This window comes from Aquarana catesbeiana, linkage group LG05 (assembly GCF_042186555.1).
Source record: "Aquarana catesbeiana isolate 2022-GZ linkage group LG05, ASM4218655v1, whole genome shotgun sequence".
Lineage (NCBI taxonomy): Eukaryota > Metazoa > Chordata > Amphibia > Anura > Ranidae > Aquarana > Aquarana catesbeiana.
Window position 1 is genome coordinate 59402401 of NC_133328.1, and position 27765 is coordinate 59430165.

Sequence of the window (27765 nt, forward strand, 5' to 3'; positions counted from 1 at the left end):
AACTCATGTTGAACATTTTTTAGGTGTTTCCATTGAAGTCTATGAGACCAATCTCCCTCCATCCTGCCTAAAAGAAGCTCATGTACTTTTTTTTGAGTGACAAGTGTTTTGCTACATGCAACAAAATGCACAGATCTGAACAAGGGCATTGAAATGAATGGGATTTTGTTGAGCGTATTAGAGCTACAAGCAAGACCACTAGGTCCCCACCTTACAGCAATCCCACTAGGTCCTGGGTGTTACGTGCACTGGTGCAATGCCATTTATTCTGAATCCGACAAGTGTTGGTCCCAACGCACATATTCCTGTAGAAGTGACTGTGTATAAGTGGGTGCTGAAGCAACCACCAGATGGAACCATGAGTAATCAGAGCGAGAAATGTCACCAGCACACCATGGGACTCCAAAATGGGTCCAAAGCTTTATTCAGCGATTACATAATTACAGCAACGTTTCGGAGCCTCGCAGGACTCCTTCATCAGGCATGCATTGGAGTGTAGCACAAGACAATTCAGTAATGTGCGTTTTTTTTTTACACAGCACCACACACTGCAACAAGTGTCCATCGGTAAGGTTCCTTGGTTTGTCATTGAAATGAATTGCTCTCACGACCCATTAACACTGCATGGATAGTAGATAATCTTACATATATAAAGGCAGCGTAATAGGTGTCTCAGCAACACTATTTAGGTTGCCAACCCAAAAACCTCAACAAAATAACCCCAAAAGTTTGTGGTTTGGCCCTCTGGGTTAAATCACCCAATACCTTCCAATTTAAACTTACCAGTCTCGTGAGAGAGATGACGACAGAATAGCGGCACCGGGGACGTGGGGCTGGGAGGAACAGTGGTTATGGTAGGAGGTGGCTGTACAGATATGGAGATTACAGCTGAGGCTTGAATGTTGCCAATCTCATGGTCAATGCTGGGGCTGGTGGGTTCATCTGCAAGAAGAAAAAAAGCTCGAAATGATATATGGATCACATCAAATTAATGGTTACTTGCTGTTACTTGGCTTTAAACTTATTAGACATATCACACTTTTACTGAATGCTGCAAGATAAAAAAAAACTCACAGGTTGTGCAGACTAGCTTGATAAATGACTGCCTGTTTGGGCTCCTTTATTAAAAGGAAAAGTACTGTGGGCTTCATTATCTGAGTGACAGCTACCAAGGTCTGTCCCTCAAATGTTATCCTCCGCAGCAGTTGTTACCCATACAGTTGCATCATTCATTCAGAGATCTGTGATTGAATGAACTACAAATCCCATCTTCCACCACTGCAAACAGACTTGTAGGTCTCAATGGAACACAAGTGAGGTAATCGCCACACTCGTAGTCCACAAACATTTCCTCCAGCTGGCTAACTGAAAGTCCGTACCTCTGTATGGACAGGGAACTGGAGGAGTCAGCCTGTTGTAATGCTCAACAGGCTGATTTGCAAGAAATAAATGGATATTTTTTTCCCTGCGAATACTGTATTATGTGCATTTATTAGTTCTTTATAAAAGGTGGATTTTAAAAGAATTACGCAAGGCAAAAGAAAATCTGCAGAAGACAACTGTATAATGCCGTTACTAGGTCTAAATTAAAAAAAAAAAAAAAACTTGACTGGTTTCCATGGCCTTGTTCTTACAAGTGTACTTAAGGTGGCGATTTAGATATGGTGCTGAATCTGCACTGCATCTAGTGAGAAGCCAGGTTTACAGTGTAATTTTGGCCCCACAGAATATGCGTACCACATCCAAAACAACCAAAGTTGCATCAAAGTCACACAACATAAACACACTGCAAAATCAAATCAAAATCCCATTCCAGTAATGTGAACTGAGCCTTAGTCAAAAGTTAGAGGGCCTAAACTTGACTGAGACAAAAAAGTTAAATTCAATAAAATAATAAAAATTTAAAAAAAAATTAAAAAAAAAAAAGGGCAGACTTAATGGACAACGTCGGTCGTCTTCTTCCATTACTCTTTTATGTCTCAATGTCACAAGCTGACCCAAATGTCTACAATCCTCAAAAATACAAAACATTATATGTACAGCTAAAACTGAACAAAGCACAATAATTACACATCAGAAAGATAATGTGTGAGCAGAACATACCAATGCCATCTTCTACTAACAGCTCATAGAAGTCATGACAGTCCAGACAAGTCCAGCAAACTCCAGTCTCCACAGCCAGCAGTGCCATGCTACATGTTGCCCCAGTCACAGACCCTTTAATACAACTGCAGATGTTCACCAATGCATGGCAATGGAAGAAACAGGTGCCATTACTGTAAAGAACTATGCTCCAAAGCCATCCCGAGAAGTCAAAATACAAGCTCGCTAAGTGTAGTACAATGCTCCATATCCCCAGTGCATCCCTGGTGATTTCATCTCGATGCGTGAGCCTTCACGTCCAGCCCCGGCAATCTTAACAAGCAAACGTTTGTTCTAGACTATGCTGGAGATGCATTGTGCTTCTTTGATGGGTCACAAGTCGCTCTGTATAAAGCTGCAGCATAATGCTGGTGTAGACAATGAGGAGCACCATGGACTGCAGCACCGCTTGGTACAAGACATTAAATAAGGAAATTAATTAAAACCGGCCAGTTTTCTGCATTAGTATGCATATAACCGCACGTTACCTTCCACGAAAAAACATCATTTCCAAACTGTTAGCAGATTTACTGTACTATGGGCTACACATGGCACCATTAAACGACATGATCAATGCACATCTTATGCAGGTGAAAAGCAAAAAAGGTGTATGTAGGAAGGTTTGGGAAGCTTTTAAAACAGAGGAGAAAGGTTGGAGCCTTTGATCTTTGTTTATGTACAGTGTGTCCCCAACAGGGAGAGTTTCTGTCACTTCCGGTCAGGGGCAGGAAATGTAAAGTAATTTCTATAAATGGAATTCCCCTTTAAAAAAATAAAAAAAATAAAATAAACATAAAAAAGAAAGATACAAAATGATTAGGTGGGCATCCCCCTTCGTGTATGTGTATAAACTCACTAGAAAAGGGAGAGGTTGGCTTAAGATCTTATCTAAGGAACAGGTGGGGAAAGACTTGGTCTTATGCTTTTCTAAGCATAAAAAGATTCTGCATAGAGAAATGAAGGATGTGATTAATCTGTCTTATCATGGTCTACCTGCTGACGTTACAACCTGTCTGTATGAATGAGTCAGTGACCAGCACTGACATAACAAGGTGAGCCAGGTAGAGACGACTCTGCGTGTCACAAACTTTATGACTCCCACCTGTATGTCTGATTGCCTTTGCAGGTTTATGATTTAGAACAGAACAATGCAGACAATCAGCTTTACCACAATACGGCAGGTATTTTTCAGCTGTTACCAAACTGATTAGTAATATTGGGAAATAACTAGAACTAATGCTAGCCATACACCAGGTCACAAAATCACTTGATCGCATTTTAGAAAAACACACACACACACACACACACACACACACGGTCGGGAGAGCAAAAGATACTGCCATCATGTAATAACTGAATTTTGAAGATAAACCATTCAATGGACATAAATGAATCTGTTTCTTGTTTGTATGCACAGTACTAACAGTTAAATTTTTAATGGGCGAGAAACACGTTAATCTTTAAATTTATCGTCCATTCAGCAGAATTTTCCAACCTGTTCCTAAAAATTTTTGTGCTCAAAACTGTCAGAATCAACTTTCAGTTCATGCCCATTAAAATGGCTGTATACACCGCTGGACGACATGCTTCCAGGTCTTGCAGGCTCCGGCTCTGACTGGCTGGAGCCGCCATGACGTCACGCACATGCGCGTGGTAGCTGCTATTCATGGCACAGGACTCGGAAGGAACGGCACGTTTGCCCATTCCTTCAGAGCACATGCGCCATTGATGTCACTGGCTGCATGTAATGTAAATATCTCCTATACGGTGCCCGTTTAAGAGATATATAGGCTTACCTATAGGTAAAAGTCAGTAAAGGAAGTTTACTTCCTCTTTAGTTGGATGGAAAAAAAAAAAAAAAACAAACTGTCCAAATTACAGATTTTCAAACTATTTTTCGTCTAGTGTATGGGCACCATAAGACAACTATCAAGTAAAATGTAAATCCCTTGATGGCTTGGGGCCGATTCTGGACACCATCTTCTACAGTACGTTAGAAGTTTCCTTATAGTGCTTGGAGGATTGAAATCCTCATACAGAAGCACTGTATTTATGTTGGAGTCAAACAATACCAGGTTTCACCATCAGATGGCACTGCATGTGAACGTTTTTTTACAATGCTTAAAGAAAGCAGAGGACAGCTAATGACATACAGTTATTATTCAACTGTTCTCTAGCACTAGAATATAAGTGGAGGACAAACGTACTCGGACATTTGCACTTGTACTATGACAGCAGAAGTGCAGGTACTTCTGGAGGAGTGAATAAAAACCCCAGTAATGCATGAAAAAAAAAAAAAAAAAGTGGATCTGACCTGTGTCTGAAATGTTCTTCAATTTTGCTCTTTGTTACTTAAAGGGCACCTAAACCCAAGACTAAAATGACTGCTTAAGATGTACATAAAGAAAAGAAACTATGGGCAAAATAAAAAACAGCATGTATGACTCAGTCTGTCAGCAGCACATGAACAGTTATGCCACAGGTCTCAGCCAGGTATATAGCAGACAGCAGAGACCTGTGGCATGTATGTGCAAATACACAAGACCCTTTTTTTTTTATGACAGCTTCAAGAATGATATGGCTGGATTCCATGGAGTAAGGGACTGTTATTAGCGAGTTGAAATGAAAGGGTTAGTTCACCTCTTCAGAAAAGCTGAAAAGGTGAACACTGTATACTCTTCCAAAGCCCCCCCCCCCTGTACTTACCTCCATGGGTGAGGAGCCATCACTGCCCACAAGGCCAGTGTAGTGGTCTGGGGGATTTGAAATCACGGCTCTTCTCCTTCTGTCTGCAGAATCCCAGGACGGATCAGAGCGATTCTGTTTGGTCACGCCGGCACAGAGCACCTCTTTGATCTGTGCTAGAAGCCCTAAAGAAATAGGAGGGAGAAGAGCCAGGATTTCAAATCCCCGGACTGCGGCACCAACTGTGTGGGCACCACAGTGGGGACCAGAGAAGAGGAGTTGTTCATCTTTATCGGAAAAGGTGAACTACACGTTGGGTTTTAGCCAAGTAGGGTGAAGTTCCTCAGTCCATCTAAGTCTACTATATCCACAGGTAATGGGACTATGTTACAGGAGGGACTCAAAAACAAAAACTGCAATGTTTATGCTACAGCCAAGTAATAAATATGTAATTTGGTTTTTGGTTATAGTTGCACTTTAACTGTTTGATGTTTTAGGACAATCCCCTGCAACAACTATACCTGTCTCCTGTGGGATTCCCGATTAATAAAGAGTAACTGACTAGGTGACAGATTGTTACAACTTTGTAGTGGAGGGGGGAAGAGACAATAAGGGGTGTAGGTGTGTGTGACTCATTCATCCATAATGGAAATCCATCTTTGGTGGACTAATCAGACAGCAATAGAAATAAGTGCACAGAACTTTCCTCCTGTGGCAGGAAAATGTCAACATTTAAAAATAAAATTGTTCCACACAAAAGACCTTTCAGAAGGTTAAAGATTTGAATACATACCTGAGAGATTTCATCTGAGATAAATATCTTCTCACAAGGAAGAAAATGTTGCACATGCCATATTTCTAAACTTTGAAATACCTCTCAACGTTAAACCCTTCGCCACCGGCAAAGACTCATTTACAAGGGTGTCCAACCTGCGGCCCTCCAGCCATTGCAGAACTTAAAAGTCCCATAAGGCATGGGACGGATGGAGGACACCGGTTGGACCCCCATGGACTAATAAACGTAAAGACAAATCGGTGACCATGCCGACTGTTGAGGGGCTTTTGTTTGCTTCAGGCGTGGTTTGCATTCCCTTACAAGGCAATGGGAATGCAAAACCTTGAAGCAGCTTCTCTACACCTCTGTGTGAATAATCCCAGATTGGCTCAAACTGATGCCATTGACACCAACCCAAAGCCCATCAACACAGGCCCTTACTGTTTAAAAAATGCTTCTTTTCTTGGTCTGTGGGGTCGAAGACTTCCTGGTAATGATGCTTCACTTGGTCTCATAGAATCCATAATGATCACTTAGATTCCTTGAAAAATATAAAATCTATAGCTATATAACCGTATTATTATAGGCCCCTACCCAGGACCTATACTTGCGACCAGCAAAACTACTCCTAGAATGTGAGTACACAAACCTACCTGAAAAGGAGGAGCAATCTTAAAACAGGATTCACATGTAAGGCCCCTTTCACACTGGCGGAGTCCGCCAGCAGATCCGCCTGCTCAGCAGGGGATCTCTCCACTGAGCAGGCGGGCGACAGATCGCAAACTTAGCACGCTGTCATCTATGGGGGGTCAGATGGAAACGGACTATTTGTCATCCAATCCACCAGATGGATGGGGATCCTCATCTGTCTGTTTTTAGTGGACAGGATCAGATCGCCTGTCGGCAGGTGTCAACGAACATGAGGGCAATATAGAGGGAAATGAGTGGTCTGATCGGGTCCTCCTAAAAAAGGATGTATGCACATTAAAAAGGTAACTTATTTTAGCAGTTCTACTGCCTTGTCGACAAATGTTAGGGGCCACTGTTATCTTGTAAGAGACTGTTAAGACTGCATCTAAGTTACAGAAGCCATGATAAAACACAAGCACAAGGCAAGCTTCCTTGAGCATATTTAGGCCTTAATCACATAGGCATTGAGGCCTGTACACCGTGAACTGGCCATTTACTTATGTGAATGAAGCCAGCACAGAAGTCTATGGGGACACAGCAGCTGCACAGCTCCAAACACACTGTCGATGTTACCCACACCCCTGTCAAATTAGGATGTGTGGCTGTGTCCCTATAGACCTAAACCGGCAAAAGATGGTTTGAATCTGGGCCGGGTTTAGTAGGAAAAGGATTTAATCTATGGGCAGACTGATTGTACCCAAGTCGATCCATGAATGGACGTGGGTACAACCAACATATGAGATTTTCAGCATGCAACTGCCAGCGGCTATAGCCACTAGCAGTAAGCACTATGTTCTCCCAGCAGGGATGGCTCACCGTACTCTCCCACCAGGAGAACACAATAGCTCCACGGGAGGGATTCCCCCATCAACACTGACTGTGTTGATGGGAAAATCAAGTGATTTTCTTTCCTCCAAATCATGGATGCAGGAAAAAAAAAAACGCATAATCTATGGCTTGCCTTACATTCACAATTAATAGTGAGCGGGCCTCAGTCCTGATGCGAATGGGGCCTTAGCAAGCAGAGATCAAGCATCTTGAAGCAGTTCACATTACCATAATCAACCCAATTCATATAACTGCTGATACTTGGGCAGACCAAACTGTGGGAAACCTGTGAATGATAACAAATTGTGCATTTTTCTGAAAGCTCATGGTCCCGGATCCAGTATAGGTTAAATTGGACCGAATGGCTTTTGAACCAGTGAAGAAAAAAATTAACGCAATGTTCATGAGGTAGCAAGCAGGATTTAGGAGAATGTGGGTACTCCAGTGATGTTAAATACCCATATGAAATACATATATAGGAGCGGTTTTATTTGTCAAAGCTGTGCATCTTTGTTCATTTTGTTAAATCTCAGATTTACACAGCACTTCCACAAAGCACAGCCCTGTTTTGAAGGAGAGAAGACCTGATTTTTCCTGGTTGTGTGTTACTCCTACAAGCCTTGTCCCTCCGAGCCTGTGGCTGGATATGTAAAAAGAGAAGCAGAAGACTGATGAGCTCATCTCCTGGTCACTCTGTTCTCTCCTATCAGCATATACCTTGTTAGCACATGAGCACTGCAACTCAACTAAATGGCTCTTTGTGCTCTGCTTTATGGGAACTGAAAGACTATTACCAGGTCAAATTCAAGTAGCAACATATTTAATAGAGTATTTAGAAATATAGGGCTGCAGTATATGTGTATTTTAGAACTGCTTGGAGTTCAGCTTTAGCCACATACCGACCAGCTGCCGCAGTTGTACTGCGGCAAAATGGCACGGCTGGGCGAAACGACAATATGCAACATCGCTTCGCCCTGTGGCCACTAGGGGCGCGAGAACCCCCCCCCCCCCCGCGCTGATGCAAGTGCCCGGCGGTCTCTATCACCCCCGGGCTCACAGAGAACCGGGAGCTGTGTGTGTAAACACAGTTTCCGGTTCTCTGAGGGGAGAACTGACAGATCCTCTGTTCAGACAGAGTCTGAACAGAGGATCTGTTAGTTTCCCTGCACAGTCCACATCCCCCTTCAGTTAGAACACTCCCTAGGACACACATTAACCCCTTCACTGCCCCCTATTGTTAACCCCTTCACCGCCAGTGACATTTTTACAGTAATCAATGCAGTTTTAATCGGATTGATCGCTGTATTCATGCCAATGGTCCCAAAAATGTGTCAAAATTGTCCGACGTGTCCGCCACAATGTCGCAGTCATGATAAAAATTGCTGACCACTGCCATTACTAGTAAAAAAAAAAAAATTATTAATAAAAATGCCATAAAACTATCCTCTATTTTGTAGAAGCTATAACTTTTGTGCAAACAGATCAATGTACGCTTATTGCGATTTTTTTTTACCAAAAATATGTAGAAGAATACGTATTGGCCTAAACTGAGGGAATATATATATATATATATATATATATATATATATATATATATATATATATTTTTTTTTTTTGGGGGGGGGGGGGGGATATTTATTATAGCAAAAAGTAAAAAAATGCGTTTTTTCTAAATTGTCTAAATTGTTTATAGTGCAAAAAATAAAAACCGCAGAGGTGATCAAATACTACCAAAAGAAAGCTCTATTTGTGGGGGAAAAAAAGGACGTCGATTTTGTTTGGGAGCCATGGTGCATGACCGCGCAATTGTCAGTTAAAGCGACGCAGTGCCAAATTGCAAAAAAGTGCTCTGGTCTTTAGCCAGCCAAATGGTCTGGGGCTGAAGGGGTTAAGGACTCGGTACCAATAGTTTCATTTTTGTTTTTTTAACCTACTAAAGTGAAAAGAAAAATTAATAAAAAACATCAGGTACAATAGTTTCAGAAGCAAAAAAGGAGATTGTTGTCCTAAGAGTATGGAAGCTTAGTGAGCATTTCACAGAATTACTGAAAACATGACAATAACTCCACTGGCTATATCAGGAACTGGCAGCAAGTGTCGCTTTGGAAGCACAAGCGTTCCCATAATAAGCATTTTTTGTGGTAAGGACACATACCAGCGCCATAAGGGTGTTTATTCTGCACTGCAGATGTTCACATAGGGCCTCATAGCCACATCTGAGTGAAGGCCTGGGCTTACCAGGTCATGAGAAGCTATGTCTAGATCTATCAAAGTGCAGCCTCCCTTCCTACCACCACTGAGTGCATTGCTTGTTCCCAAGCATTCTTAGGACAACCTGAGAACGAAAAAGATAAATAATAATAATGTAAGGCATTGGCACTGAACATTTCCTGTAGAAAACATCTGCTTGGAATGTGATATTTTAAAAATTACACATGTGTGAGCGCAATTCCAGGCAACAAGTCAAGCCAGCAAGCTACTAATGCTATTTTAAAAAAACACTACAGCAGTGCTAAAGTCAGAAATGATACTCAATTTTTTTTTTTTTTTTTACAGAGTTTTCTGCAAGTCACCGGATGCAGAAACCACTGGTCACTAGTCTGTTCCTTGTATCAATCACATTACAGCTTTAAGGACAGATGATCGACAAGCCTGAACAAGGATATCTTTCATATCAAACTTCCGGTTTGGGCTGACAATCAAGGATCCTGCTCTGTCTGTGTGTTTTGAAAAGCTCTCCTGCATCATAAGCAGGCTTATCTGTAACAGATTCTTGTAATGTATAAAGTTGGCCTGGAAAGATTTTTTTTTTTTTTTTTTCTTTCTCAGGAGTTTCACTTCGCCATGCTACTGTGTACTGTATATACCTCTTGGTTTCTTCCGTATTTATTAAAACAGTGCAAGGGGCAAAGTACTAGGTACAAGATGCAAGTTTCAGCAGCCAGTCGTAAAGCACCTTGCACTGGTCTGAGTTAAATAAAGGCTAATTCATATAAAGAATGTCTTAAAGCGTTTGTTAACCTACAAAAAATAAAAAACTTGATGCTGTTCCTTTAAAGCACGTTATACAGCACAGTGCTTGTGCTGTGTAATTTGGCACTCTGTCACCTAAAAAACCTGTCTGAACTTGCCCGGTTCTGCCCTCCCCCTGTAAACTGACCATGGTGTATTATGGCGGCTGACCCCTGACACCGTGGTCAGTTTATGAGTCTCTGCCAGCTGCAGCTCTACTCTGTTCTCTGTGCTTCTCTGTCCTCTCTCCACCCTCCCCTCCATGCCTGTGTGAACCGTGTCCTCCCTGCCTCTCCCCTGCTGCTGCTGCGATACTATGCTGAATAACTTTCATTACTAACTAGTATGCCCTCTGTTATATCAGGTTAAATCTTTCAGTGCCATTATATTTAAAAAAAAATGATGTGGCACATTACCTTACTAAAGACTGTCGCTGAGTGGTCACGTGACCGCCCGAGGCTCTCCTCCCGGTGACGTCAGAGAGAACCTCAGTCCCTCCCTCTGTAGTCCTCGGAGTAGGCAGGAAAGCACTGGGTCATCAGCTGACTGACAGCGGCGCTGCAAAATAAGGTATTGTGCCGCACCATTTTAAAAAAACAAAAAAAAAAAACAAAAAAAAAACCCAAAAAAACAATGGCACTTAACGATTTAACCTGATATAACAGAGGGCATACTAATGAAAGTGACTTTACAACCACTTTAAAAGGTAATCCCGGGCAACTCCCCAACAAAGTTTACACACTCATTCACTCCAGCCAATACCCTGTTTACATTTGGGGGAAAAAAAACTAAACTAAAAGGCCTGAATCTATGATCAAGAAATGAACTGGGTCCCAAGTCTTCTGTCCCATAGAAATGCATCGCCATTCTTCGATTGCCCATTGAGTAGATTCCTGTCCATTGGCAGGGTATTCATCATGATGTCACAATGAGGGGTGGCAACAAGACCGATCAGCAGTGGGTTCTGACCACAGCAATACAACACGACGCAGGCTTGGGTGAGCAAAATAAAACTGCTCTGAAGGGATATAAAAAAGAAAAAAATAACAAAAACAAAAAAAACTGGGGAGCAGTGAGAGCGGGGGCTATTGGAGGTTTTAATGGCATTTATGAAAACTTCCAATATTTAAAACAAACATAATAGTATTGATATTTCTGACTTTCTGTAATATGTCAGTCTTCTAACAATTGTCCCCTCCCTTTGTACAGTAATGACAAAACAATATAAAATGTTTATTGTACACAAACTGTTAACTACGTAGCTGCAACCATTAAAGAGCTCTGTCGGAATGTTAGTTCTAGGTTTTCGATAATGGTGCCCTTTAAGACATGAGCTGGCTGTGGAGGAAGATACTACAATTGTTCAATACTTACCATTACTGTAATATAAAGGCTCTCCAGCTGATAGGGAACACAAACATTATCCATCATGAATGCATATCCAATGCATATCTTTACAGAATCACTTTATACACCTCTGCTGATTTCATCATTTGTGTTGAGGGTCACAGCACACCTTGTGTAGGAGTGTGGAGCACAAGAAAAGCCTATTTTACAATCAGGTAACCAGACAGCCTACCGCCAAGTCCTGCCGATTACAGCCACCTTGATATGAAGGCATGCAACACAAAAAGGCAACCATGGAGAGCCAGCTCCTTGGATCTGCACAGCCCTGATCCATTTTGGTTGTAATATGAAGAACATATATAGTTACATAGACACATAGTTCATGCAACATAACCTGTTCTGCCTAATCAGGAAGGGATGGTAACCAACCAAAAATGTACAAACAGCTTGTAATAAAAATAAAGTCAGGGAAAAAAACCCCCAAAAAACAAGTGTGCAAATACTTTTTTTTTTTTTTTTTTGCATGAGTGTCAGCCACGTACAAACTTTTAATCTGATGATCTAAAAATGTATTTGTTGGTATTACCCAACAGACAGATGGAAATTTCTTATATGTTTAGTAGGGATGCACTGATACCAGTTTAAGGGCGAGTACTAATACTTTTTCTCAAGTACTCACCGACCCCTAGGCGGAAGTGCAGAATCACGTATTTATACACACGTGATTCTGCACAGAATTGCTGCCCTGTATCAGTAAATCTGCTGTAGGGCAGTAAAGTGGTTAAAATAGTATCTGGAGATCCTGCCACAAAGTTTCTTGTGCCGACTGTATTATAGGATGACAACTGTATGTGCAAATTGTGCACCCATGTCACATACCCTTTTAATAAGGACTAGAGATGGTCATGGTGATAAACAGTGAGCGGGCATGGCCCACTGTTGTTATTTATAAGCAAGGCGGTCCACAGCAATGATGTGCAACCAATGCTGGAGTGAGTGCAAGTAAAAAGAAAGGGATAAAAAAGGATGGATGAGATCAACACCACTGAGATGTAAAAAAAAAGGAAAGAAAGTGTGACAATTGCTTATGAATCAGAGTACTTTAGAGAACTAAAAGCCATTCAGTTCGCATTTAGATATACATTAAACTGAACATTTGGCCAAGCTATGGATAAAACAAATGGATACATGGAACAACTGACTTCAGTAGCTGCTAATCCTGTGGATAAATTATTGTCAAAATTCACAAGCCAGGATAGTCAGACAAATTTTCAACCATCCTACACGGCCACCACTAGAACCTCAAAAGAACTTGAGTGCACAGCCAACTGTGTTGATGGGGAGAACTAGTAAAAGGAAGGGTGCAGCACTCTTCTGCCAGTACACACCATTTACTTTCCATGAAGATGGTTTCACATATTTGAAATGGAGTGTTTGCACCTTTCTTTTTTTATTGGTTTCAGGCAGGACTCAGCACTCTGCTCTCACCTTCTTCCAATGTACCTGCTTTGGGTTTACATCACAGATTAGAAGCCTGGCAGGTAGCTATTCCAATGCTGGGAAGTGAAAGCCTAGCTGCTGAAAAGTGATTCAGCTTTAAGACCTGGTTCACACCTATGTATTTTTAAGCATGTTTTCAGTTTAGCAGAAACACAATACAGTCCATTTAACATGGTTTCCTGTGGATGTAGAGTTCACATCTGCATTTTATGGAAAGGGACAGACTTTTTTTCTGGTTTTTAGTTCCATAGACTTCAATGGATGAAAAGCATGTATTGAAAAATGCACCTGCAACCTGCATAGGTGTGAATTCTCGATGAATTACTCCACAGTGACTGCAGCTGCAGAGGTCAGTGAGGGCTTGTTTTAAAGCTATTCGGTGCTTGTTAAAGATCTGTAAATACTGAAATGCACATGACTTTGTCAAGCTAATACATCTCTCTTTTAATAACTTTGGAACAGCGTTGACAAAAGTTAGAGCCCTTTTACATTATACTGCTATCCATGACTCCATTTGAGATAGAGCTGCACGATTCTGGCTAAAATGAGAATCAATTATTTTGCTTATAATAAAGATCACAATTCATGCGGCGTAACATCACTTTTCATATTATACAAAAAAATTGTGCTAACTTTACTGTTTAGTTTATTTTTTAATTCATTGAAGTGTATTTTTTCCCCAACAAATTGCGTTTGTCACACTGTATTTGCACAGCGGTCTTTCAAAGTATTGCAACAATCGTCATTTTATTCCCTAGGGTCTCTGCTAAAAAAATTATTTATAATGTTTGGGGGTTCCAGTAATTTTCACTCCAGTAAAGTGATTGTAAACCTTTGTGTTTTATTTTTTTAAAATAACAAACATATCATACTTACCTCCAATGTGCAGCTCATTTTGCACAGTGGCCCCGATCATCCTCTTCTGGGCTCCCTCGGTGGCTCCTCCTCGCATCAGATAACCCCCTAGGAGAAGCGCTCTCCCGGGGGGGGGGGGGGGGGCGCTCCCGAATCCAGCATTTGCATCCATAGACACGAATGCCATACTCGGACCCGCCCCCCGCGTCACTGGATTTGATTGACAGCAGCGGGAGCCAATGGCTGCGCTGCTATCAATCTATCCAATCAAGAGCCAGGACCTAGTCTCCACCGAGGGAATTACGGGGCTCATGTAAGTAAACCGGGGGAGCTAGGGGACTGGTCACTGGCAGAATTTTTTTCACCTTAAAGTGGTTGTTAAGCCACTCTAACCTGTATACACCATCAGCATTGCCTCCTATTGTAGTATCCCCCTCTGTGTGTGATTTCTAAAAAATAAATGCTGCAAACACCTAATTTCACTGCTGAGATTGCAATCACATGACTGGCCAGCTTTCTCCTTTCCTGCTCTGAGATGCAGTGGGCGGGGCCAAGATTCCTCTGCTAACGTCAGTCTGGAGGGGAGGAGGAGAGGAGAGAGCTGGCTGGTCATGTGATCGCAATCTTGGCTCTTAAATTAGGTATTTACAGCATTTATATTTATAAATCATCCACAGGAGGGGGACACTGCAATAGGAGGCAGTGCTGGTGGTGTATACAGGTTAGTGTTATGAGAGCAGCAGGAGGGGTGGCTCACACACAGAGAGGGGAGGGGAGAGGAAAGGACACAGGAGCAGAGATGAGAGCAGAGAGCAGGCTGCTGATGACAGAGGCACGTAAACTGACCAGTGTCTGGTCTCCGCAGCCATGATACACCGTGGTCAGTTTACAGAGGGGTGGGGATCAACTGGCAGGATCAGCCAGATTTTTTTAGGTGTTACAGGGGGCCAAATGACACAGGACAAGCACTGTGTCATATAACATGCTTTAAAAAAGTAGGATTTTTTTTTTGTTTTGTTTGGGGGGGGGTTTAACTCTTTAATGCATAGGATGCATTAAGGTGAAAAAACACCAGGGTTTACAACCCCTTAAAGTGGTTAAAGTTCATTCCTTTGATCTAGGAATGAAAGATCAAGACAAAGTTCATTCCTTTGATCTAGGAATGAAAAGTTACAATGTTTATAGTTATCTACCAGTTCGGACATTGTTGTGAAAAACTTGTCAGGCTGCCAAGTTTTTTTCTTGTTTTCCTTTTGACAGCTGAATGAGCAGAAAACTCTCTACACTTGTTACATGAATTGTCATTGGCAGAACATAGGGGAAACCTCTTTAAACCTAAATTCACACTGAGCTGCAGGAATGAATGGTTTCTGTTCAGATGCCAATGTAAATCGCAGCCCGAAATTGCAAAAAGTAGTAGTACAGAAACTACTTTAAATTGGTGTAGCGCCTCAAATGCAGCGTCGCACCAATCAGGACGGTGCCATTGCCAGCAATTGCTGCCGATTTGACATGTCAAATCATACCAATGTGAACCAGGGCTATTGGAGAGCAGTAAATCTCAACAAATGCTCTAACCCATCCAACATGCTATAAAACCCTATTCCAGTTTCAGTGATTCACAATAGAGAAGAAATAGGATTAAATAGGACAGCCAAGCAAGTAGCACTTTCAGAAAGGGATTACCAATAGAAGCCTCAAGCTTTGCTGAGCTGGGCTGTAAACTACTCTCAACATGTTACAGACAAAAAGTTGCAGGTTAGTAAATTGTTGGCGTTACTGTTATGCTGCCAAAATGATATCATACAAGCTTACTGATTAAAAACGTTGAAAGAAAAATGAGCACAAAAATGCCGTCATTTTTTTTTATTAAGTGAATGCCGATCGTTTACTATTGCTAACAATTCTATTTTTGGACAAAGTTGTTATGGGAGTCATTTTTTTTTTTTTACTTCGGTTTTAATTAATCAGTTCCATGGTGTCATTGTTGTTGGCTCTGGGATTCTTTGATGACACATCTAAAGAAAAATTGAGCTGTCCATGACTTTTAAAGCAGTAGGTTTAAAGTTGAACTCCGAGCAAATAACTAAACAGACAGACAAAATACATATCTAGGAGTGCTTTTTACCTGCCAAAGAATTTTAATTTCTGCCCAACTAGTACTGAGATTTACACAGCTCTGCCAAACAAAGCCCAGCCTAGCAAGGGAGGAGACCCGATCTTTTTCTGCCAAAGTTTAGTAACACTCACAGGTCTGGCCCCTCCTCCAGCCTGTAAAAGGAGAAGCAGAATGTTGAAGAACTCATCTGTCACTGCTCCTTTCTCCTGAGCACCAAGTCTAATTCAGGTCCCTAAAGTGGTCCTAAAAACAGTTTTTTTTTTTTTTTTTTCTTAATGCATTCTATGCATTAGGGTAAAAAAAACCTTCTGCAGGCAGACAGCTCCTCCCCAGCCCCCCTTTTACTTACCTGGGCCCAATCTCGATCCAGCAATGTGCAGGAGAGCAGAGGTTATGTCTGCTATCTCCCTCTTCATTGGCTCAAAGACAGCAGCGAAAGCTGTCAATCACAGTCAGTGATGAGGAAGTGGGGGACAGGGACGAGTTCTGATGTCTGTGTAAACAGGCGCAAGACAGCAAAGCTCGGGAGCCTGCAGAAGTGCCCCCATAGCAAGCAGCTTGCTAAGGGGGCACTTGGCGGAGTGGGTTGGAGCTCCAACAGGGGACCTGATTAGATGAGGATCGGGGCTTTTTTTTTTTTTTTTTTTAATGCTGATTGGTGTATTATATACCTGCCAGAAGAATAGCTTTAGAAAAAAAAATATTGTTTTGCAACTGCCAGAATCTTTGTACATAACTACAAACAAGTCCAAATAGATTTTTTTTATAACTTTTTTTTTTCCATAGAAATAGAAGTTTTTCTTTACCATCATCCCACCACATGTGAAAGTCATAGTCCTTAGGGGATTTTTCTGGAAGCTGTGTAAAAGCTCTCATTCTACTGAAGTTGTTTGGAATTTAACAAGGAAAATAATACACCCACCATCCTGTCAGGCAAATCCAACAAATACTCATTGCGAGAATCTTCATATCCCATTATTAAGGACCTTCTTCCGGCACAGTGTTAGATGTTAACAGCAGGTGGGAGAGAATTCAAATTCTAATGTCTGCTGAGGTTTTAAAATGTATCGGTCACAAGGTGAAACCCCCAGCATTATCTTTAAAAGTGTATTTAAAACCAAAATCTATTTTTTGGTGTCTGACTCTCTGTATACAGTTTTCTTAAAGGGGTTGTATATTTTCGTGTTTTTTCACCTTAATGCATCCTAAGGTGAAAAAACACCTGGCAGTGACCGCCCCCCGCTTTACTTACCTGAGCACCTTCATCTCTTCGGCGGGGACGTGCTGTCCCTCACTCCACAGGGTCCCGGCTCTTAATTGGATAGATTGATAGCCGTGCAGCCATGGCTCCCGCTGCTAGGGGTGCAACGGATCAAAAAACTCACAGTTCGGATCATTTTCGGGACAAAAAAAAAACAGTCTGGCATTCGTGTCTGTGAACGCAAATGCTGGACCTGGAAGCGCGCTCGCAAGGTAACCCCCTCGGGAGAGCACTTCTCCTAGGGGGTTATCTGATGCAGGTAGGAGCCGGGAGAACCACCCTGGGGAACCCAGGAGGGGATGTTCAGGGTCACTCTGTGCCCATTGAGCTGCACAGTGGAGGTAAGTATGACATGTTTGTTATTTAAAAAAAAAAAAAAAAAAAAAAACAAAAAAAACAAAAAACAATCCTTTACAATCACTTTAAAGTAGAACTTAAATTTTGGTTAAAACCCCGGTCATATTTTTTGGGGCATGTGTTCTATCGGGGAGATTTGTTTTCACTTCCTGTCCCATAGACAAAAAAGGAAGTGAGACAGAACAAATAGAGAGGGTTAATCTTCTCGACGGGGGCACGAACAGCAATAAAACCTGACAGGTGCTCAAACAAATCCATCCCCACTCTATTGGAAAAACACAGGAAAAAAAAAAAAAGCTCTGCTTTTAGTTATTCTTTAGCTGAATTGGTTTCAAGGCATCTCATCTGGAACAGCACTTCCTGATATACGCTGAAAACTGTAAGCCACTGCATTTCGCAGCTGTGTTGTCAGCCTTCTGTGCAAGATTCTTCAGTTGGCGGATGGGCTGCTTGTTTAAAGAGCTGAAAGAGAAGGGTCTGATTTACATCTATGCATTTTTAGTGCTTTTTGCATATTTGCACTACAGTCCATTTATCATGGTTTCCTGTGGAACACGTTCTGTAGTGCAAATGTGCAAAATGCACTAAAAATGCCTAGATGTGAATCAAGCCAAAGTCAACATCCACAGCAAGGCTGGTGCAAGCCACGTACCTACTTGTCTTTTTTTGAAAACTCTGTAATATTTGCCCTGAAGTGCTGCTAATTGGAAAGATATTTTGCCATGTGGTGATGATCTCAGGAAAATTCTAAGCCAAGTATTGCTAACTGTAGCCCAAGGTAAGCTGTGATGTCACCACCAACCATTTGATTCCAGGCCCGTTGTTGTTCACTATGCAATTACTGACTATGTTATGACGGCCATTACTTTTCCCCGCAGAAAGAGCAAGTCTCCAAACCAGTGTTAAATTTTGTAAATGAAAATATTTTCATTGACGAAATGAACACCATTTTAGTCGACTAAAATTCAACTAAGCCCAGGTTCACACTGAGCTGCAGGAATGAAGCTGTGCGAGTTCAGCTGAACTCGCACAATTTCACTCCCGCATGTCAGTACCGATTTCGGCGGCGATTTATCGCAAAAAGTAGTACAGAAGGTACCTTTTGAAATCTGTGCGGCGTTGCAAATGCAGCATTGCACCGATTAGGACGGTGCCATTGCCGCATGTCAAAACGCACCAATGTGAACCAGGGCTAAGGCCCCTTTCACACCGACAGACTGATCGGGTCAGTTTTTCAGGCAGACCTGATCAGACCATACATTGCTCTCTATAGAGCGGCAGAGGTCAGCGGAAATGTGTCTGCTGACACCCGCCAACATCCGATCCGCTAAAAACAGACGGATGAGGATCCATTCCCCATCTGTCCGGTGGACCAGATGGAAACCGACAGGCAGTCCGTTTCCATCAGACAGTTCATAAAGGAGAGCAGGCTGTGTCCGTACCCACTCTGCCCGCTCAGCAGGGGATCTCTCTGCTGATGCAGACTCCGCCAGTGTGAAAGAAAAGAATTCAGATGACTAACATACAACTAAACCCAAAATGGCATTTTAGTCAAGACTGACTAAATAAAAATTTGATGTCAAAATTAACACAGGTTATACATCACAAGGGCTAAATCTGTGTCTGTAGTAAATGTTCAAACCGTAATACCATAAATAATGTTATTCGATTTACTCCAGGAGTATATAATGAGTTTGTAAATTCTAGAGAAATGTTTAAATAATGCATTACAATTTAACTAAACTAATTCAATTTTAGTCGACTATAATGTACTGGAGATTTTGGGTCAAGTTGTTGAACGTATCCATATCTCCTGGTCTGGATTAGGTATTTGATATGTTTTTTTCTTAATAAAGCTTTGCAAAGTTTTTTTATACCAATTATAAGGTCTGATTTTGTGCTCACTTAAGTCCCTGCCACCCAATAAACCCTATGTGGTTCTATGTATTGTTCAATTTTAATTGAACCTGTGCGGAAAAGCTGCCATCTACTTGGTTGAGATAGTGGTACTTTTCCCTTAAATATTTGAGAGGTCTTTTTTGTTACCCTTAGCTTTAGCCCTTTCTTTGCATAAGAAGTGGGGAGTGAGCAGTGTTCTGTATATTTTAGGATATATTGCTCATTACGGTCATATTTCTATCCTTGAAGTAACTGTATTTTACTGTATAATATTTATTTTGACTAAGTGCTGCTCGCGGCCTAAATTCTGTGGGAATATATGCTACTGTTCTTACTGTGTATTTCATGTACCCTCTTCTCCTGTTGCTTTTTTTCTTTTCTTTTTTTTGCAGAACTACAATACCCTTAATAAAAAAGCAATTTGAGTAGAAAAAAAAAAAAAAAAAAAAGAAAAAAAAAAAAAAGAAGAGCTGCCTTTGCTAGGTTTTTAACGGTACAGGTTCCACAGCTCTCTCTACCCTGGCTTCTCTACCTTTGATCAGGAACAAGTATGCAGCCAGTGATATTCAAAAAGTCTGTACGTCTGTCATGAATGTAGTGAGTGAGGCAAAAATCAAGAAGACAGGAGTGGAACAATCACCTCAAAAAAGAAGTCTGCAATTGCAGCTCCCATATTTCTGTCCTCATAGGCTGCTGCCTTCATAAGCTTGAAACCACAAAATATGACCCAGTAACAATTAAACTATATTACCAAAAGTATTGGGACGCCTGCCTTTGTGCACACACATGAGCTTTAATGGGGGGGGGACACCCTGAAAAAAAAAATTGCACCAAAAATCTTAACAAGAAAATTAAATTTTTTTTTTTTTTTAAACTTACCTGAACCCTTGTTGCTAGGCAGTCTTCCTAATCTGCCTCCTCCTATTCTGCGGCGTGTCCTGTTCCTCAGTGAGCGGCCCCCGTTGCCTTCTGGGAACTGTGTGCGTTCCCAGAAAACCACAGAGCCATTCACAGAGGCTCGCGCGTGCGCAGTAGGAAACTGGCAGTGAAGCCACAAGGCTCCACTGCCCGTTTCCCTTGGTTAGGATGGCGGTGCCGGGACCCGAGAGCCGAGGGATAGGTCGGCCTCAGGCGGCCGACATCGCGGGCACCCAGGACAGGTAAGCGTACTTATTTAAAGTCAGCAGCTACAGTGTTTGTAGCTGCTGTCTTTTAAAAAAAAAATTTTTTTTCGCTGGCCGGAATCCCGCTTTAATGGCATCCCAGTCTTAGTTCGTAGGGTTCAATATTGACTTAGTCCACCCTTTGCAGCTATAGCAGCTTCAACTTTTCTTTGAAGGCTGTCCACAAGGTTTAGGAGTGTGTCTACGGGAACGTTTGACCATTCTTCCAGAAGCGCATTTGTGGGGTCAGGCACTGATGTTGGACAAGATGGCCTGGCTTGCAGTCTCCACTCTAATTCATCCCAAATGTGTTCCATCGGGTTGAGGTCAGGACTTTGCAGGCCGGTCAAGTTCCTCCACCGCAAACTCGCTCATCCATGTCTATATGGACCTTGCTTTTTGCACTGGTCCAAATCATTTGGTGGAGAGGGGATTATGGTGTGGGATTGTTTTTCAAGGGTTGGGCTTGGCCCCTTAGTTCCAGTGAAGGGAACTCAGACTGTTTACACATTGAGGTGCTTTACAGACGCTATATCGCTAAAAATAGCGCCTTCAAAGCGCCTCTCCTGTCACTTCAGTGTAAAAGCCCCAGTGCTTTAACACTGGAGCGGTGGCAGGACGCTAAAAAAGTCCTGCAAGCAGCATCTTTGAGACGCTGTAGGAGTGGTGTATACATCGCTTCTAAAGTGCCCCAGCCCTGCAGCACACCTGAAGTGCAGGCAAAGCGCTGTTGCGGCGGCGCATTGCGGGCACTCTTAACCCTTTTTCGTCCATTAGCGGGTGTTAAAAGCGCCCCGCTAGCGGCTGCAAAAACTACGGTAAATCGCCAACGTCTGGGAGTTGCCAATGTGAAAGTGCCCTTAAAGCGTCGGGATACCAAGACATTTTGGACAATTTCATGTTACTAACTTTGTGGGAACAGTTTGGGGATGACCCCCTTCCTGTTCCAACATGATGCGCATCAGTGCACAAACAAGGTCCATAAAGACATGGATGAGCGAGTATGGGGTGGAGGAACTTGACTAGCCTGCACTGAGTCCTGACCTCAACCCAATAGAACACCTTTGTGATGAATTAGAGCTGTGACTGCGAGCCAGGCCTTCTCGTCCACATCAGTGCCTGACTTCACAAATGCACTTTTGGAAGAATGGTCAAACATTCCCATAGACACACTCCTAAATCTTATGGACAGGCTTCCCAGAAGAGTTGAAGCTGTTATAGCTGTAAAGGGTGGGCCAACTCAATATTGAACCCTAAGGACTAAGACTGGGATGCCATTAAAGTTCATGTTTGTGTGTAAAGGCAGGCGTCCCAATACTTTTGGTAATATAGTGTAAGTGTTGCTGGGTCACATTTTGTGGTTTCAAGCTTATTATGAAGGCAGAAGCCGATGAGGACAGAAATATGGGAGCTGCAATTGCAGACTTCTTTTTTGAGGAGGACAGGCATCCCAATACTTTTGGTAACGGAGTGTATTTCCTTGTTTGATAACGTAAGATCTGCAAATATGCAGAGCAAGACCAGTCCCACCCTGAAAACCCCATTCTACAACATAGTACTGACAAGACTTACATTGGGAATAATGGGGGATGCATAGCAAAATGGGGGTAGAGCCCAGGTTCTTTCAGATCTGTCCAGATGTTATGTAATGAGCATTGAACACAAAGGTTCTTACACTCATACTGTATGTGCTCAAATTTTAGAGGCATAAAAAAAACCACATTAAATATTTTATTCTTGTTTATATGATTAATTTTAATGGACTAGATCTTTTTTTAAACACTAGTGGTGTTCAGTAGAGTCATCCTTGACAGATATAGAAAAAAACGAATATAAATTTTATATATATATACACAGTTTGGCATCCATGTGAACAACCGCTTCCACCATGTAAGCCTAAATATCAACAGATCCACAGGCTGTGTTAAAGCAACTCCCAATGAACTTTGCAATCTGCACTAGTAAGGAACAACCCAGCGATAGGAGTGGATTTACCTTTATCTGGTGTGGCTGGGTGCCAGGACACAGGAGCAGAACGCTTTCCTTCAGTGAACCCGGCCCACTGCCATACTTGTCAGGATCTATGAAATATTTCTGTATAAATAGAGCCCAGCCCCTTATTACGCAATCTTTTACCTTTGGGAAACTTACAAGAGCTTGTTGTAGCATGTCTGGTGGTGCAATATAGTGATTCAAGCTTTTCAATAGAAGAAATCTTTATTTCTTTCTATAAAACTACTAATTTTATGCAGACAATGAGCCTAAAAGGCTGTAGGAAGTTCTGGGGAAATACAAAGCAATGAGATTTTTTTTTTTTACACACATACATCTCTATATATCTTTTTTTTTGTAACTGATCACATTCCCTCTGTTCTCAGCTGCATAAGAGCTAGGAACGGCGATACAACAGTAAACTGAACTTCCCAGTAAGGCTCAGTTCCCACTGCCGCGACTTGGGATCTAACTTGTGAGATGCCAAGTCACATGACATGTGAAATCTAATGTTGGTCAATACGAGCGGTCTCAATTAGTACTACTGAAGTCACTCCGGCTTTAGAAAAGGCTCCGGTACTTGTTCGCGACTTCTATTGGGGGAGGAAACAACAAAGGAAGCACACATACATACATACATACATGGTACAGCAGACACATATCAGGAATATGAATTGTTGGGTTTACATATTCTTTAACCACTTAAGGCCTGCCCCATGCAGATATACTGTGGCAGGGCAGCCCTCCTGCATGAAATCACGTACCTACACGTGATTTCGTGCACAGGGTTTGAGGCGGATGCACGCACCGCCAGCGACCCGCTCCCACTGTGATTGGACACAGCACGAGCCAATCAGTGGGCCCAGTGGACGCGCTGTCCCCCGATTGTTGGCAGGGGAGGCAGAACGGCGGTATGCCTATGTAAACAAGGCAGATCGCCTGTCTGTTAGAAGATGGAGATTGCGCATTTCTGCTAAGCAGAAACACGGATCTCTGTCTTCCTCCAGTTAAGCCATTCCCCCCCACAGTTAGAAAGCACTTCCTAGGACAGGGATCCTCAAACTACGGCCCTCCAGCTGTTGCGGAACTACACATCCCATGAGGCATTGTAAAACTCTGACATTCACAGACATGACTAGGTATGATGGGAATTGTAGTTCCTGAATAACTGGAGGGTCATAGTTTAAAGACCCCTGTCTTAGGAGCACACTTACCCCTTTGATCACCCCGATGTTAACCCCTTTCCTGCCAGTGTCATTAGTACAGTGAGAGGGCATATTTTTAGCACTGATCACTGTATTAGAGTCACTGGTCCCCAAAAAACTGTCAGGTGAATGGCGCTGATCGCCGCCATTACTAGTAAAATAGAAATAAAAATTCCATTTAAAAAAATCCCATCGTTTGTAGACACTATAACTTTTGCGCACACCAATCAATATATGCTTACTGGGATTTTTTTTAAAAAAAAAATATGTAGCAAAATGCATATTGGCCTAAATTGAGGAATAAATTAGATTTTTTTTTTTTTTCATTTTATTCAGCGTGTTTTATATCAGAAAGTAAAAAATATTGTTTTTTTTTTCAAAATGGTCATTTTTTGGTTATAGCGCAAAAAAAAAAAAAAAAAACGCAGAGGTGATCAAATACCACCAAAAAGATAGCTCTGTTTGTGGGGGAAAAAAAAAAGGACATCAAATTTTATTTGGGTACAGCGGCGCAATCGTCAGTTAAAGTAGTACAGTGCCTTATCGCAAAAAATGGCCTGGTCGTGAAGGGGCTAAACCTTCCAGGACTTAAAGTTATGATCCAAGGGCCTGCAACAGACAGTCTTTCCTTTTTCAACTATGTAACATTGCCTATGGCAGACTCAATGAGGTAAAAGAGGACCCTACTGCAAAGAGTAGTTCCATATTATCCTTCAATCCCTCCTTACTTTTGTGAAGATGTTTTCCGTGTTGTTCGAAGAACTTTCTAGTACCGCCTATGCCACCTGAACATGGTGTTGGAAGGACCTTCTAAATATGCTGTGTCACCATTACATGGTGTTTTGGGGATCTTCCCAATTTGCTGTATTGTATGTAACCAGCACGTGGTGTTGAGGCTCTTCTAAACACAATGGGCCAAATAAACTATACATGTGGAAGTATTCTCTTGGTCTGCCATGTCTATTTGTGTGAACAAGCATGCGCACAGTGCCTCTAAGGGCAGCCATACATGGATCAAAAGTCTGCAAGTTCAGCAGAGGCCAAATTTTGATCCATGTTATGGGCAGGCTGTTAGTCAATCTGATAGTCAATCTATCTTGTATACAACCTGCCTGTTTTTTCTCCGAATGATCAGTGCCGGCAGCACTGATCATTGTATTTTGATGGCTGAGAAGTCACCCCGCTGTGAGAATACAATAGCACAGGGATTTCCCCATTCACCTCGAATGTGTGGATGGGGGAAATCAGAATTTTTTTTTTGCTCAACCCGCTGGTTGAATGAAACAAAATGATTACATGTATGACCAGACTAAGAAACGCAGGGACCTTTGGTTATTAGGCACACCGGACGCACTGTCACTGTACAGGGAGTGTTACAGGCAGGGCTTGCCGGCGGAGCAGATAAGCAAGCTGCAGAGCAAAACAGAGCTGCCCAAAAACATTAGTAGCCACAGAATGTACATGGACCCAGTCAGAAGAAAGAAAAAGCTCTCAGTGTAAAAACCCTAAATCGCTCTCTTAAAAAAAAAAAAAAAAAAAAAATCCACCATACACTTACATACTTCAGTGCCACAATGGAAACTGGTAAAGCGCACATAATCTCGTATTCCAGACCAGTGCCAGCTGCACTCCCTAGCTGCAAGCCCGGCCCTGGCGTGCGTGGTGATGTTATGTCTAAAGCTTCGCCCTATGCGTTTCGACGCCTGGCGTTATCCAGAAAAATGTTCTGGTGATTTAGTGCATTTGATGGTGGAAGTTTAGAAGGAAAGCAAAACCTTTATTTTCGCACCTAATTTTCATAATTAATAATGGAAAAAGGTTTCCCCTCTTGCACTGGACTTTATAAAATGAGAGAAAGAAGACTTGTATAGTTATGATTTGGGACTTTATTCAATTTATTGATATTGAGCACAGGACACTTTTGAGGGTTATTGTACCTTATTTGATTTTCACTTTTCAGCACATGTGCAGTTTATTTTTTATGAAATTGTATCAATTTGATATTGTGATGGATATTTAATTTTTAGTCACACTAATGTATTTTTATTTTGGTGGGTGATAGGGCTGCCTTATGAGCAGTTAGCCTGATGGAAGGATCTCTGTCTGGTCAGGCCACATTGTAGCACAGATGTCATACACAGGATGCAGAAATTTCAACATTCGTACAATTTGACAGTTTCTAGCTCACGTTGCAAATCCTCTTCAACATAGGTGCACTATGCTGTTTATGTGAAGGATGCTCAGTGCGCCCCACATGGAGCATGACGACAGAAATTACCATATTGTTTAATGGCCCAGAGTGTGTCACAGAGACCAAGACTAGATGTGTCTAGATGTGTCACACTTTTATAAACTGGACTTGCAGCAAATTAAGCTTTTATAAACTGTTTTTCTTACCTTACAAATTTAAGACCTAATAAAATTGGTTAAAAACACCATGGAATTCTCAGAGTTGAGAGATGTAACTATAGAAAGATTTTATAGGTTGAGTAAAGGCGGTTAGGAGGTGATGAAGCAAGACTGTTTCATCAATGCTCGTCATATGAATAATGTTGTGCACGACCTGTAAAACACATGTTATCAGTGATGCACAGTGTGGGCTGAATACCAGGAGAAGCTGCACTGCAGCACGCCACTTTCACAAGTGGTCTTCTTTTAAAGGGACACGAGCAGATAAAAAACAGGGCTGAATACATCAAGCTGCTGCATCTTCAGACCAAGCTTAGAAAGCCAGGACTCAAGTTCCCCTACTCCTCACATTACACCATGATCAGCACAGACTCTCATAAATGAGTCTAAAGGCAACCATTATGAATGGCAGACTATTAGCTTAGAATCAACATTACTGCACCCTTCACTGCAAAATTGCTAGTAAAAGCAGCATTGAGAGTACAGTGACCATGCCACACCTCTATTATTGGGCTTGTAATCCCATAGACCAGGCACCCCACAACTCATTGTCCTATCTGGCAGTGGCACTGGCTGACACGGGAGAGTGGGATCACATGACTGGAATGGAGCGGCCTGAAAATAATACATCTTTCTTACACAGCTTAGTAAGTAGAGATGTTGGGAGGCAGAGGAGGCCGTTTTAAGAGCAGTAATGCCGTGTACACACGGTCGGATTTTCCGACGGGAAATGTTGGAAGTGAGCTTGTTGGCTGAAAGTCCGACCGCGTGTATGCTCCATCGAACATTTGTTGTTGGACTTTCCACCAACAAATGTTGGCTAGCAGGCTCTCAAATTTTCCGCCAACAAAACTTTGTTGTCGGAATTTCCGATCGCGTGTACACAAGTCCATCACACAAAAATTCACGCATGCTCGGAATCAAGCAGAAGGAACCGCACTGGCTATTGAACTTCCTTTTTCTCAGTTCGTCGTACGTCTTGTACGTCACCACGTTCGTAATTGTTGGCCAACATTTGTGTGACCGCGTGTATGCAAGACAAGTTGAAACCAACAACCTTCGAACAAAAATCTGCAGTTTTGTTGTCGGAAAGTCCGATCGTGTGTAGGGGCATTAGGCTTATCCCAGAGTTCCACTTTAAGACCCCTTTTGTCTGTGCATACTGTAGATGTAATAATGGCACTCAAGTAAAACTGTACTTTATCCATTTAGGGCAGACTATAAGGCTTACTTTAGAGCAGGGAGGTTTAGAAGCACCTTCCATATGCTCCCCAGGCTTTCCCCTCCACCCATTCAAGCACCGTGCACCTTGTTGTGCATGTTCCAACCAAGCACCCAGTTGTCCAGATTTACACTGGGCTAAAGACTCTTCCCAAAGTGATAATGCTTGGACCAAATCAATATGCTCTTCAAGCATGAGGTGTGGCTTTTACGGAGGAACAGAGTCATGTGCATATCTATAGCAGAAACTACCAGGTTTTTCTCCAGCAGGTGAACGGGATGGTGGGGGAGCAGATAGAAAATGC

At 42.1% G+C, this 27765-nt stretch overlaps 1 protein-coding gene across 5 annotated transcripts in view; it reads right to left on the bottom strand.

Annotated features, from left to right (window-relative positions):
• Positions 1–27765, bottom strand: part of ARHGAP21 (Rho GTPase activating protein 21) — a 266892-nt gene that overhangs the window by 35964 nt on the left and 203163 nt on the right. For all 5 annotated transcript variants that reach the window (XM_073629777.1, XM_073629778.1, XM_073629776.1 and 2 more), the window contains one exon: positions 784–942. In XM_073629777.1, the coding sequence (XP_073485878.1) occupies positions 784–942 (159 nt within the window). The remainder of the gene's footprint in view (positions 1–783; positions 943–27765) is intronic.